The sequence below is a fragment of the Hypomesus nipponensis genome, chromosome 1, assembly GCF_054491055.1.
Source record: "Hypomesus nipponensis isolate SF chromosome 1, ASM5449105v1, whole genome shotgun sequence".
NCBI classification, from domain to species: domain Eukaryota; kingdom Metazoa; phylum Chordata; class Actinopteri; order Osmeriformes; family Osmeridae; genus Hypomesus; species Hypomesus nipponensis.
In genome coordinates this window covers 4,477,501-4,492,500 of record NC_140361.1, presented here as the reverse complement: position 1 = coordinate 4,492,500, position 15,000 = coordinate 4,477,501, and the positions used below count along the sequence as shown (strand labels likewise).

Here is a 15,000-nt window from a genome sequence, read left to right as displayed (position 1 = left end):
GAGGGGAGAAGACCTCTGCTCAGAGGAGGGAGGGAGGGAGGGAGGGAGGGGTGTGACAGAGCGGGGCGGCCGGGGACGCGGACCGGGACAGATGGAGAGAGAGAGAGAGAGAGAGAGAGAGAGAGAGAGAGGGGTTTGAGGAAGGGAGGGAGTGACATACTAAGGAGTGTGACAGGAAACACTCTAGATGATCAACAGATCTTAACCCTGGGGTCTGCAGATGTGTGGAGAGATGGACAGACGAGAGAGAAGGAGAGAGAGAGAGAGATGAGAAAGAAAGAGAGGAAGAGAGAGCGTGCCTCTATGGCGTGTGAGAGGATCAGTCTTAATCATCTCTCAGCTGCCCCCACCAAGCCGAGCGACTTAAATCACCCTGACACTCGAGTGTGTGTGTGTGTGTGAGAGAGAGAGAGAGAGAGAGAGAGAGAGAGAGAGAGAGAGAGAGAGAGAGAGAGAGAGAGAGAGAGAGAGAGAGAGAGAGAGAGAGAGAGAGAGAGAGAGAGAGAGAGAGTTGTGACGCATGCTGGAGGACTGTGGTAGATTTATAGGCCCTGACCCTTGCCATCTGACCCTTGCTCCCTTTGGTTAATATTAATGTTGGTGAGTCTGATCTCAGATCTGCCTATGCAAGAGGAAGGGAGAAACAGAGAGACAGAGAGAGAGAGAGAGAGAGCGAGAGAGAGAGAGAGAGAGAGAGAGAGAGAGAGAGAGAGAGAGAGAGAGAGAGAGAGAGAGAGAGAGAGAGAGAGAGAGGGAGAGAGAGGGAGAGAAAGAGAGAGAGGGAGGGAGGCAGGGAGGCAGGGAGGGAGGGAGGGAGGGAGGGAGGGAGGGAGGGAGGGAGGGAGGGAGGGAGGGAGGGAGGGAGGGAGGGAGGGAGGGAGGGAGGGAGGGAGGGAGGGAGGGAGGGAGGGAGGGAGGGAGGGAGGGAGGGAGGGAGGGAGGGAGAAGTATGTGTTTACCTATGGGAAGGGGGGGACTGTGGAAGGGCACCTCACATTCACAAGCACAATATTTACATGATTCTCTAGTGTGTGTCTATCTCTCCTAATCTCTCTCTCTCTCTCTCCCTTCTTATCTTATTTCCATGTTCATCTCTCGTTCTCTCATTCTGTTTATTCCTTGTAAAGGTCAGCTAGCACCTATTAACTTCCTGTTGAAGCTGGGTCACCAGGGGACACGCTCTGACATCACGACAGGGCGGAACCCAGAGACATGACTATCTCTCTCTCTCTGTCTCTCTCTCTCTATCTCTGTCTCTCTGTCTCTCTGTCTCTCTGTCTCTCTGTCTCTGTCTCTCTCGCTCCTTGGTTCTCTCTATCTCCTTTTCTCTCTGTCTCATCTTTTCTCCTTGCATTTCTTCATCTCTCTTTCCCTCCCTCCCCTCCAATCTTTCATGCCACCCTTTTTCCCCTCTCCCTCCCTCCCTCCCTCCAAATTTTCCCCTCAATCCTGCCACATAGTCCTTCCATCTTTCTCCCTCTATCCCCCATCTCTCCCGCCTCCCACCCTCCATCTTTCCCCCTCCATCATGCCATCTTTCCATCCTCTCCTCCGCCTCCTCCTAACCTTCATGAGCAGCTAACTGGGCTGTAAGAGGCAGGCTCAGCTGGCCCCGTAAAGCGAGCTGGACTCGCTGCTCTCCCAGCGTGTGTTTCTGCAGCAGTGGTAAACACCATAAGCAGGGCAGCTCCACCACGCTGCTCAGACAGCGTTAGAGTCCCAAGGTTGATTGAGAGGAGAAACGTCCTGTTAAAGAAATGTCATGCCCATTTTTAAACCCTATCGGCTGTGCCCCTGTTAAAGTTCACACTTCGCAGTGCTTAGTATGAGTGCGTGTGTGTGTGTTTGCAGGGCTTTATGATCGTACATAAAGCCTCTATTGTGTTGTCTCCAGGTAGTTAGTTTGACTACAACTGCTCCTCTGGCAGATTTATGGGGGCCCTTGCCCTTCCAGAAATATGAAACATTGGAACAGAGAGAGAGAGGGGGGGGGGGGGGGGGTACGGAGACAGGGGGGAGGGGTGGGGGGCTAGAGAAAGACAGACAGAGAGAAAGAGAGAGAGAGAGAGAGAGAGAGAGAGAGAGAGAGAGAGAGCCTGGACTCTCAGGTTCTAAATCTCCTTGAAGTGGACTCTAATGTATTCCTTGTTCCGACATACTTTTTTGTGGTTGTGCCTGGAGGGGCGGGGGGAGGGGGAGGGGGGGAAGGGAGGGAGGGGGGGGCAGTGTTCAGTTCTGGTTTCACCTCTCTACCGGGACACACTGGGAGAGTACGGCATGCGGTTGTAGAAGCCTCACTGCTCCGGCAAGATCTTGGTAGAGAAGGTGTGTGTGTGTGCTCTTGTCTGTGTGTGAGTATCTCACGATTCCTCATGACATGTACACAAGGTCACATTGGGCTGGACTCTAATGCTGGTATCTGATTGGTGAAGAGAGATGATTGATACATACGTCTCAGCCATGTGGGTCAGTGTTTAGATATCATCACTGCAGAGAGGCCCTACACCAGCTGTCTCACATACACACACACAAATACACACACACAAATACACACACACAAATACACACACACAAATACACTCACACAGCAGCAGTCTGATCCAAGCCGTCAGCAGGCGTGTGTTAGCCCCCCCAGACATCCCAGACATCCACACACCCTGAAACCTGAGTAGGCTATTGGCCCAAATCAAGAACTGACCAATCAGGTTGGGTGTCTGGTGACCTCCTCCTCCAGAGGGGAGAGTCTGCACCTGCCCTGGCAGTAACACACACCCACCCACGCACATACACACACACACACACATACACACCGACATGCACACACACACACACCTACACACTCAGAGGAATGAGGGCATGGTGTGTGTAATGTCAGGAGCAGCAGAGAGTGATCAGGGTGACAACTAACATGGTGAAGGAACTCTACCACTCTGTAGTAGAAAACCTACACCAACACACACTTTTGTCCTTCGGAAAGACGGAGAGAGAGAGAGAGAGAGAGAGAGAGAGAGAGAGAGAGAGAGAGAGAGAGAGAGAGAGAGAGAGAGCGAGAGAGAGAGAGAGAGAGAGAGAGAGAGAGAGAGAGAGAGAGAGGGAGGGAGGGAGGGAGGGAGGGAGGGAGGGAGGGAGGGAGGGAGGGAGGGAGGGAGGGAGGGAGGGAGGGAGGGAGGGAGGGAGGGAGGGAGAGGGAGAGGGAGATTAGTTAATTGCCGGCAGGTGTGGTGTGTATTGTGCTTCGACAGAAATCCCTCCTCTCTCCACACCAGCACTTGGGTGTTAATGGGTGTGTGTGCATGTCCAGCACTCTATAGTGTGTGTCTGTGTGTGTGATGCTGTGGTTGTGTGTCTGTGTGTGTGATGCTGTGGTTGTGTGTCTGTGTGTGTGATGCTGTGTAGACGTGTGTATTAGTAGCTCTATTAGGTCCAGTAGCTTCCCGTGTCTGAAGAGTCACTCTTCTACAGACCACACACACACCTACACACACACACACAGACACATGTCCACACACACACCTACACACACATCACCGTGTGTTGACTGGAGCAGACGAGTGTTTGGCCTGTCAGCTTAGTGTGTTTTATGGTGTTGAACGCTTGCAGGCCGCCACGCCAAGTCACTGTATAATCATCCAATCAGGACCACCTGGAGGTGAACTACACAGAAGCCTGTGTGTGTGAGTGTATGTGTGTATGTCTGTGGCTGCTTACAGTTTGTATGGCTTACCTTAGCAACTCAGAGAATCGCCTTGGCAAGCTCAGAGGGACTGTAAATGTGCCTTGTTAAGGAGGGAGGAGATTAGGGACTAACTAGGGAGTCTAGGGGATACTATTCTGTTACCTGTTACTGCCCCCTGCCCCACCCCACCACCTTGTCCACACACACCAGCACCCTGGTCACAGCACCCTGGTCACAGCACCCTGGTCACAGCACCCTGGTCACAGCACCCTGGTCACAGCACCCTGGTCACAGCACCCTGGTCACAGCACCCTGGTCACAGCACCCTGGTCACAGTACCCTGGTCACAGCACCCTGGTCACAGCACCCTGGTCACAGCACCCTGGTCACAGCACCCTGGTCACAGTACCCTGGTCACAGCACCCTGGTCACAGCACCCTGGTCACAGCACCCTGGTCACAGCACCCTGGTCACAGTACCCTGGTCACAGCACCCTGGTCACAGTACCCTGGTCACAGCACCCTGGTCACAGCACCCTGGTCACAGCACCCTGGTCACAGCACCCTGGTCACAGCACCCTGGTCACAGTACCCTGGTCACAGCACCCTGGTCACAGCACCCTGGTCACAGCACCCTGGTCACAGCACCCTGGTCACAGTACCCTGGTCACAGCACCCTGGTCACAGCACCCTGGTCACAGCACCCTGGTCACATGATGCTGGTGTTGGAAACACACTTAGAGGCGTGTCTCAGCTCCCTGTTAAAACACACTCAACCACACACACACACAGCCACACACACACTCAACCACACACACACACACCCAACCACACACACACACACACATACAGCCACACACACACACACACATGCGTGCCAGTGTTAATCCTGCTGTTGATGCTGTGGGGCCCTCCAAGGGCCCCGAGCCTGCTTTGCTGACGGACAATTTCACACCTCCTGGGAGGCAGGAATGGAGCAGCGGAGGGTGGAGGGATAGATGGAGTGATGGAGAGATAAAGGGAGGGAGACTGAGGTAGACAAGCAATTGAGCGATGGAGGGGGGAGTTGTAGAGGTGGGCTTAAGGCCTGGAGAACTTCTACCATGGTGGCCATGGTTCAGATCTGATCTCCTTCACAAACACAGCCTGTCGCCATTTACTGCAGGGTGTGTGTGCGTGAGAGAGTGGGTGTGGGTGTGTGTGTTTGTGTGTGTGTTTGTGTGTGTGTTTGTGTATTTAAAGCATAAGGGTCTGAAACGTACCTCTCTCTAGAGTGTGTGTGTGTTTTACACGTGTGTGTGTGTGCATGTGTATGTATGTGTGTGTGTGCGTGCGTGGTTTGACATGTCACGCTAGTGCCCACACTTAATGGATAGTCGACAAGACTCAAAGTTACACACACATTGGTAAACACACCCGCTGGTAAATGCGTATCTTGTTAAACGTGCACACACTGTTTGGACATTCACACACAATTGCACTCTAATTTATACAACCACACGTGCATAGGTCTGTCTTGGTATGGTGTCAGATAGAGAGAGAGAGAGAGAGAGAGAGAGACAGAGAGAGACAGAGAGAGAGAGAGAGAGAGAGAGAGAGAGAGAGAGAGAGAGAGAGAGAGAGAGAGAGAGAGACAGAGAGAGACAGAGAGAGACAGAGAGAGAGAGAGAGAGAGAGAGAGAGAGAGAGAGAGAGAGAGAGAGAGAGAGAGAGAGAGAGAGTGATAATTCTGTGTACTGTGGATCTGTCAGATGTCAGCTGGTTAAATAAACGGGTGCGTCTGTGCGTGCGTGTGTGACTAATTGAGTTTGTGTGTGGATGAACCTCCATGGACCATCATGAATCTGCAACAGACCAGAAGACCATAACAACTCTAAAGCAGCTGGAAGACTAACACACCCACTACACACACACACATACTGTCACACACACACCCACAAACACACACTCACTTTTGGAATGCACATGAATAGTAAACCAGGCATGTTTACACCAACATCACTCATTCGTGTCAATGTCTTATAATCTCACAGTCATTCTCACATACAGGCACACACTCACCACTCTCTCTCTCTCTCGCTTGTTCTCTGGGAGGGAGAGAGATCAAATGAAAGTGATGCAAAGAACCTTGTAAAACAAAAATATTATGGACAGACGAGTGGAAATATAAGACGCCTTCTTCCTCAGTGAAAGTAGAAGTTACTCTCTAACCTCCTTTCCCTCCCCCCCTCTCCCTCTCTCCCCCTTTTCCTCCAGGTGAAGTGTGTGTGTGTGTGTGTGTGCGTGTGTGTGTGTGTGTTTGTGTGCGTGCAGAGTCAAGGTTGAAGGTAGCAGTGCTGGGAGAGTTGGGATGTATTAAGGACCACTCAGCGGAGCATGAGCACATGTTACTATCATCAGAGAGAGAGAGGGAGGAAGAGAGAGGGAGGAAGAGAGAGAGAGAGGGAGAGAGAGAGAGAGAGGGAGAGAGAGAGAGAGGGAGAGGGAGAGGGAGAGGGAGAGAGGAGAGAGAGAGAGAGAGAGAGAGAGAGAGAGAGAGGGAGAGAGAGAGAGAGAGAGAGAGAGAGAGAGAGAGAGAGAGAGAGAGAGAGAGAGAGAGAGAGAGAGAGAGAGAGAGAGAGGGAGAGAGAGAGAGAGAGAGAGAGAGAGAGAGAGAGAGAGAGAGAGAGAGAGAGAGAGAGAGAGAGAGAGAGAGAGAGAGAGAGAAGAGAGAGAGAGAGAGAGAGAGAGAGAGAGAGAGAGAGAGAGAGAGAGAGAGAGAGAGTGTTACAGAGAGTGGAAGACAGAAAGAAGAAGCAAAATGAGAGAAAGTGAGTAGGAGTGAGTGATGTTGGAGCCTTGCGTTTGGCTGTACAGGAGCTGTGTGTGTGTGTGTGTGGGGTTAATGAAGTTCCACTGGCCTTTGATCTTCCATCTGTGGCTTGCTCTGCTGATGTCACTTACAAAACGACGGGTGACATGTTCCCCTTTACTGTTTATAGACCACCACCACACACACACAGAGACACACACACCTTCTAGTGTGGTTCTATGACAGCCTAGCCTGGTATGTGACAGATCGAAACCTGACCCAGTGTGTGTGCTTGTGGCTGTGTGTGTCTTATGTGTCTACTCTGTGTGCAGGTATGTGTTTAGTGTTCTGTCTTAGTAAGACAATCTGGCCAGCTGCTGTCCTAATAAACATTCTACGGTACACACTCACTAACACACACACACACACACACACACACTGTAACAAGCGCACACCTACACACATACTACCAAGCATACACCTACACAGTACACTCTTTAACAAACACACACACACACACACACACTCTGCACACCTGCTGTTTTTACCATCAGTTCCTCTATTCAGTCAGCCTGTCATCAGCCACGTTGCCACCCATGACATCACACGCTCCGCTTTCAGTCGCCGTGGCACTTTGACCCTGGCGACTGTCCTGCTGGCAAGTCCAGAGACAGACACCCCATAATATGAAGTCCTGGTACCTGGCATCTGGTCCTTCTAGCTCCACACCTCTATGAAGGGAGGAAGAAGACATGAGATGAGAAGAGAGAGGGAGGGGATTGGGGGAGAGTGAAAGAGAGAGAGGCAGGGAGCAGGAGAGAGATAGGGAGGGCTGGAGGAGAGGCAGGGAGGAGGAGAGAGATATGGAGGGCTGGAGGAGAGGCAGGGAGGAGGAGAGAGATAGGGAGGGCTGGAGGAGAGGCAGGGAGGAGGAGGAGGAGATAAGGAGGGCTGGAGGAGAGGCAGGGAGGAGGAGAGGAGGAGGGAAGTGCAGTTTGAAGGACCTCGCAGAGTGATGTGATAAGCCTGCTACAATAACTCCAATAATGGCTGTGGAGAGAGCATGTCTTCAGCTTTGAGCAGTTAGTATCACAGCACAGCACACACACACACTCTCTCACACACACACACACACACACACACACACTGTCTCACACATACACACACTCAGTTGACACACCACAAACAGAGCACTGTAGTATGGTTTCCATTTTACTGCTGGGATGAAGCGAGTGAGGGAGGGTTGGGAGACAGTTGCTTGAGATGTGTGGTTGTTCTGCTGTGTGTGTGTTAACGTGTTGTGTGTGTGTTAATGTGTTGTGTGTGTTAACGTGTTGTGTGTGTGTGTGTGTTAATGTGTTGTGTGTTTTGCAGGTCCTCCAGGGAAGCGTGGGCGGATGGGCAGAAGAGGAGATCCAGGTATGTCACTCTACTTTTTTCTCTTCTCTCTCTCTCTCTCTCTCTCTCTCTCTCTCTCTCTCTCTCTCTCTCTCTCTCACTCCTTCCCTCATATTCTCTCACTCACTCTCTCTCCCTCTCTCTCTACCTCCCTCTCTCTCTTTCTCCCTCCCACCCCCCCCCCCATACAGGAAGTGGTAGACTCTTGTGAGTCAGAGTTCTGATGAGCTCCAGCCGTCCTCTAACTCTCTGTCAGCCTCATGCTAATGCCAACCACAGAGTTAGAGGCTACAGGGTTAGAGGCTGCAGAGTTAGAGGCTGCCGAGTTAGAGGCTGCAGAGTTAGAGGCTGCAGAATTAGAGGCGGCAGAGGTAGAGGCTGCAGGGTTAGAGGCTGCAGGGTTAGAGGCTGCAGAGTCAGAGGCTGCAGAGTCAGAGGCTGCAGAGGTAGAGGCTGCAGAGGTAGAGGCTGCAGTAGCCAGCTATTGAGTCGCTACCTTGCCAGAATCTCTGGGCTCCATCTTCAGTAGTTCTTGTCTTAAACCACAGAACACTTATTGGACAAACAACTTCTTCAGGGCTTGTGTCTCTCCAGACCAGACTCTGCAGTAGCAGTAGGAGAGACCAGAGCTTCCTCTGTCTGGCTGGGTCACACCTCTCTGGATTTCTCTGAAACCTTGACTCATGTTCAAGGAGAGAAACGTTTTGTTGATGCTTGAGGACAATGGAGAGGAGGCTCACACACACAGTAGTTCATCTGACTGGACAGTGTGTGTGTGTGTGTGTGTGTGTGGTGTGTGTATTTTTATGAGGTGACTCACTGTTGACGATGCTGACTCAGTTAAGAATCACCGTCTGGATCATCAATCTGCCCCCCAGAATCCCCCCCCCAAAAACTCTCTCCCCCCTCTGCACTTCCCTCCCTACCTCCTTCCCTGCCTCCCTCCGCACTTCCCTCCGCCCCTCTGCACTTCCCTCCCCCCCTCTGCACTTCCCTCCCCCCCTCTGCACTTCCCTCCCCCCCTCCGCACTTCCCTCCCCCCTCCGCACTTCCCTCCCCCCTCTGCCCTTCCCTCCCTCCTTCCCTCCCTCCCTCCTTCCCTCCTTCCCTCCTTCCCTCCTTCCCTCCTTCCCTCCTTCCCTCCTTCCCTCCCTCCCTCCTTCCCTCCCTCCTTCCTCTCTCCCTCCTTCCTTCCTTCCTTCCTTCCTTCCCTCCTCCCTCCCTCCCTCCCTCCCTCCATCCTCGCTGCCCACCACATGTCTCTCTATCACTCCTGATTGGAGATGAAGACCTTGTTCCATCCTGACCAGGGGGGGATTCCAGAAAGCAGGTTCAACAAACTGTGAACCTAACCCTGAACTCTGACTTGATTTACCCTAAAATGGGAAAGTCTGACTTTTCAGTTCCAGAAAAGCTGATGTGAATTAAGTCAATCAACTCACAGTACGTCCACTCTGTGCGGGCATGAGAACTACCCAAAGCCAACATCAATGGAGCTCCAATACGAGGATCTACCCGAAACAAAACAAATGTTGTTGTACTTCACAACACTTCCGATAGAAGTGTTAATATGTGTTTATGGTGAATCTGAGCATATATTCTGGGAAAAAGCAACACGGCTGTTGAGGTGTAGACACAATTGGTGTGGGAGACAATTGCTGGCCGAGTCAATGCATACATTTGAATTCAGTAGCCAGTCCATATACGTACATTGAACATTTAACTACACTGTCCGTTAATATTACAGGGGAAAAAGTGGTGGACTAAACGAGCATGTTTAACGTTAAATGAAATATAAAAAAATACTATGAACGGATAGGCTAAGGCATATTTTGCTAAGGCCTTTAAGCTCGTAATTGTAGCCTATACGTCACCTTGGTTTTAATGATGTTCTAAATGATAAAAAGTAAATATCAGTTTGTGCCTATTTTAACTTGTAGTAGCAGTAACCCCCAACAGAATGATTTTTATCACAGGAGGATGATGATGATGATGATGATGATGATGATGATGATGAAGATGATCCATCAATAGCTGCACACAGTGAGATGTTCCTTTCATGGCAGGTGAATTCTGCATGTGGAACTATGGAATTTAATGTGATCTCATGTAGGCCTATTCTTAGTTACCTGTAAGGAGTTGTACAAACTGCATCTTATGAAGCAAGTGCCTTGAAATGGATTTGCTAGAACACCAGTTACAGGAGGGTGCATGGTCACAGGTGAATCATGTTAATAGTAGGAACAATAGCTCATATAAATAGATATAGATATATATAGTATATATATATAGATACGGTGCGAGTCAGTTACCATGGACACTCAATTTGCGTTACCTCTCTTTCTCGAACGGAAAACTCAGAGTTTTCCTCATTTCAGGGTTACCCAACTGGAATACCCCCCTGGACAGCTGAACCTCAGTGTTGTGCATCAGGATCCTATGTTGTTCCAGGCACCTGTTTCTGTCAGGGAGAACATCAAAGACGCACCAGGCTGGTTCTACCTGCCTTGTCTGCGGAGGAAGTGATTCTGTTCAGGTTTAGTTTTTCTGTAGTCTGGTTTCATGTATGGGTTGATGGGTCTGTGTGTGTGTGTGCATGCGTGAGTGTATGTGTGTATTTGACACAGACTCTCTCACACACACACCCCACTTGTCAACAGTTGTATGGGCAGGGTAGCCCTAGTTGGTGTGTGTGTCACTCTACCCAGAGTGTTTGTTTACCGGGGTGTCTGGGACGTCTGCAGGCGGCGTCTGGGGGGGGGTCCCTATCCTAGCGTCTAGACACCCGTAAACTCGATTGACTAGTTTCATGATCCATAAACCTCAAAACCTCACCCTTCCCTCCTCTCCTCCTCTTCTCCCCCCCCCTTCCTCTCCTCTCCTCTCCTCAACACTTTTTCTACTCTGTTCTCCTCCCAGAGACTGTCTGTTTCCTATCATCCTCTCTCTCTCTCTGTTTCTCTCTCTCTGCCTCTCTCCCTCTCTCTCTGTCTCTCTCTTTCTGTCTCTCTCTCTCTCTGTCTCTCTCTCTCTCTTTCTCCCTCTCTCCCTCTGTCTCTCTCTCTCTCTCTCTTTCTGTGTGAGCGGCCTGCGTATCCTCCATGTTGATTGTATATTGTTATAGTTATGTTGCGGGCACGTCGCCCAATCATCAATTAAACCCCAACACACAACAGCAGGCAGACAGCAGAGGAGCCTGGTTGTAATGAGTGGCAGGTCGGCAGGTCCAGTTCCCCCCACTCCCCCCTCCACCCACTCCCCACCCTTCAGGAAGGAGAGAAGTAGAGGAGAGAAAGGGAGAGGAGGAGAGGAGAGAGGGGGAGAGGAGAGGAGAGGAGAGGAGAGGGGAGGGGAGGGGAGGGGAGGGGAGGGGAGGGGAGGGGAGGGGAGGGGAGGGGAGGGGAGGGGAGGGGAGGGGAGGGGAGGGGAGGGGAGGGGAGGGGAGGGGAGGGGAGGGGAGAGGAGGAGAGGAGAGGAGAGGAGAGGAGAGGAGAGGAGAGGAGAGGAGAGGAGAGGAGAGGAGAGGAGAGGAGAGGAGAGGAGAGGAGAGGAGAGGAGAGGAGGGGAGGGGAGAGGAGGGGAGGGGAGAGGAGGGGAGATATGGGAGACAAGGAGAAAAGGACACATCTTTGATTTGATTGGTCTTATTATAGATTCTAATCCACCACTCTGAGAACATGATGTACTCTGTCCTGTTCCCTGGAACAAAAGTCTCAGAAGTTCAGCGCCATCAAAGAGCCTTGAGAACCCTCCTCCTTTCTCTCCTCCTCTCCTCCTCCTCCTCCTCCTCATCTCCCCCTCTCGTTCATCTGTATCCCAGAAGCCAGAAACACAGAGCAGTTTCTAGAAACCATTTCATGTATAATCAGAATCAGAATCATGTGTATTTATAATAACACTAATGACTGTTCTCTCTTTTTGTCTTCTCTGTATGTTGGTCTGTTGTGTTTGTGGGGTTTTTGTTTGTATAATGCAGGAGCTCCAGTAAGTACCTCATCAGTACACACACACAACCACACACACACATACACACCAAAAGAAACGGCATGTGTATGTGAGTGCATTTTCAGTGTAGTGTTTGATATGCTCTAACGTATGATGTGTGTTTCTTCTCCCTCTCTAACCTGTGTGTGCGTGTGTACGTGTGTGTGACCTTACCAGGGCAAGGCTGGAAGAGATGGATATCCGGTAATTCTGTTTAATTTTTTTGACCAAAGCCTCAAACTCCAGGTCACTTGATGGATGAGGTCTACTTTCCTTTACGTTGTTCCCTCGCTTAATTTGCTGTCTCCTTCTCTCCTCTCCTTCTCTCCTTCTCTCCTCTCCTTCTCTCCTCTCCTTGTCTCCTTGCTTGCACACTCAATCCTCAATTATTTTGCCACCTATCGTAAATACATCCTGAGCTATGACCGTCGAAGACACACACACAGACCAACAATGTATCATTTGGGTGTCACCCTAAAGGCCCGGTCTGTTCCCATAACTTGACTCACGTTAATGACATCACGCCAGCCGCCCATTAGATAATGACTCACAGTTATAAACAGTTTGCTCGTCCTGTGTCTCTCAACACGGTTCCTCAAGGGGATTGTTTCTATTTCTGAAGCCTCAAACACAGCTGTTCAATTAGATGAATATCTAGAAAAATAGTCTTCTGGTCTGTCCCCTGAGAACGATGTCCCCACTCTTCTTCAGATCTTTCCATGTAGACTGTGATGTGGAGACCTCTAGTGTTCACATGAGGGACTGCAATGAGAGGGGGAGACATTGTGTGTGTGTGTGTGTGTGTGTGAGTGTGTTTGGCATGGTGGACTGGCCATCCAGTAGGGTAATTAGAGATTTTGTTCCATTGGGAATGTTGGGAAGTTCACCGCCCCCCGCACCCCGCCCCCTGCCCCCCTCTCCAGGGATCCCAGACTCAGGTCTGCATGGCACCTCTCCACCCCTCCATCTATCCCCCCCACCCCTGTCGGGAAACGTGCTGCTAATTACACACAGGTGGGAGCTGGTAATAGTGTATGTTTGTGTGCGTCTGTGCCTGTGTGTGTGTGTGTGTGTGCGCGTTTGTACGAGTGTGTGTCTGCATGTACCATATCCCATCTCCCTCTCCCATCTCAAGAGAGACCAGCTCTAGAAGCACCTTAGGCTGGACCCTGGACGGAGTGGTCCGAGGGATTCTGGTATCATAGTGTCCCCTATCACACAGTCATGTGACTGTGTCACATCCTGTTGGGTATGTGTTCTGGGGGGCGGGGCGGGGGGGGGGGAGAAAGTGAGTATGTATGGAGTTTCAGCGAAACAACACTAGATTAATCACACAGTTCTGTACTATAGACAGCAGACTGCCTAATGTTTCCAGTTAGGACGCTCAGGTTTCCTGCATTGGCAATATAGATTTCTGTGTGTTTGTGTATGTTTGTGTGTGTGGGGGTCGGTGTGTGTGTGTTTGTGGGTCGGTGTGTGTGTGTGCTTCAAGCTGACTGACTCTGGCCGAATGTTGGTTGTGCCAAGAACTTTCTCCATTCTAGAATAACCTTTATTCCAACAAGCCCCCTAGTCATCACTGACTCCAGGTCTGCTTCACTGTGGGTGTGCATCTGTGCATGTGTGCATGTCTGTGAGTGTGTGAGTGAATGAGTGTGTGTGTGTGTGTGTGTCTGTGTCTGTGTGTGTAGTACATATGTCCCACAGGCGTTAAATTCGTTAATTCGCACTGCGGCTGCATGGAGGAATGATCAGCAGGATAAACACAGCTAATGAGCTGACTCCTCACACAGCCCCCTGTCATGTGTGTGTGAGTGTGTTCCTCATATATTCTGTCCCTTTCTCCTCTCATTAATCATAGCTGGTGGGGTTCAAGTTTCAGCAGTGTCAAACAATCAGCGGCTGACACTGACAGGAGAGTAAACCCACACACACACACAGATACACACACACACAGATACACACACACACACACACACAGATACACACACATACACACATATGCATAAACATGCACATACTTATGCATAAATTGGCAACAGACAGTCAGACAGTCAGTCAGACAGACAGTCAGACAGACAGACAGACAGACAGACAGACAGACAGACGATCAGACAGTCAGACAGTCAGACAGTCAGACAGTCAGACAGACAGACAGACTGGTGCCTCTCAGGCCCTTGAGCAGATTAAAAGCAGAGCAGGACAGCAGTGTTCCTCTGCCTCTCTCTACCTCCTGCATCTCAGAAGAAACACGCTGGTCTGACTGGAGCTGGGAGGGTCGTCATCCTCAAATCATCCCCCCATACGCAGGGCATAAACCAGCCTGCTTACAGACAATCCCTACAGCGAGGAGAGGAGAGGCTGGGGAGAGAGGAGAGGAGAGATGAGGAGAGAGGAAGAGAGGAGAGGCTGGTGGATATTAGATCCAGATGTGACTCATTGTCTTCTTCAAAGAGAGGGAGGGAGAGAGAGAGAAAGAAAATGGATAAATAGTAAGGGAGAGAGAACAAATGAATAAAACTGACAAATACGATAGTGGAGGGGCATGAGACAGAATGATGGAGAGAGAAGTGGAGAGTTGATAACAAAAGCGGCATTCTTCATCCAAGTGTTTTTTGGAAATTGAGTCTAAATGGTCGACCTAAACGTCCCCCAGATCCCAGAATCCACTCTGATGTCGAGGGACTCACAATCACACACACACACACACAGATGAACAGATTGTTGAGACACAGAAGTCCTTCATCCTGTTGTCCCCAGCTTGAGGTTTTAGTGGTAAATCTAGACTAACTTTCTCACTCTGTAATTATTATTTCTCCCCTCTAACACCAACTTTCTCTGTCTCTCCTTCCCCCTCCCCTGTGTCTCTCTCTCTCATTGTCTTTCTTTCTTTCTTTCTCTCTTTTCTCACCCCCCCCCCCTCTTTTTCATCTCCCCCTAATTCTCTCTTTGTGGCTGGTTTCATTTGTGGAAATGCTGAAATGTTGGCAGCTTGTGTGTGTGGTGGTGGGGGGAGTAAGACTTAATTTTATTTGCATTCCAGCTCCCTTTATTTTTCCGCCTCTCTCTTTCCCTTTTTCTCTTTCTCTCTCTCTGTCTCTCTCTCTCTCCCTCTCTCTCTGTCTCTCTCTCTCTCTCTCTCTCTCTCTCTG

At 50.5% G+C, this 15,000-nt stretch overlaps 1 protein-coding gene across 1 annotated transcript in view; it reads left to right on the top strand.

Annotated features, from left to right (window-relative positions):
* The window catches only part of LOC146302113 (uncharacterized), a 78,702-nt gene that overhangs the window by 43,198 nt on the left and 20,504 nt on the right, over positions 1 to 15,000 (top strand). Inside the window, exons 3-5 of the mRNA XM_084702400.1 lie at positions 7,841 to 7,885; positions 11,841 to 11,848; positions 12,026 to 12,052. Of these exons, the coding sequence (XP_084558526.1) occupies positions 7,841 to 7,885; positions 11,841 to 11,848; positions 12,026 to 12,052 (80 nt within the window). The remainder of the gene's footprint in view (positions 1 to 7,840; positions 7,886 to 11,840; positions 11,849 to 12,025; positions 12,053 to 15,000) is intronic.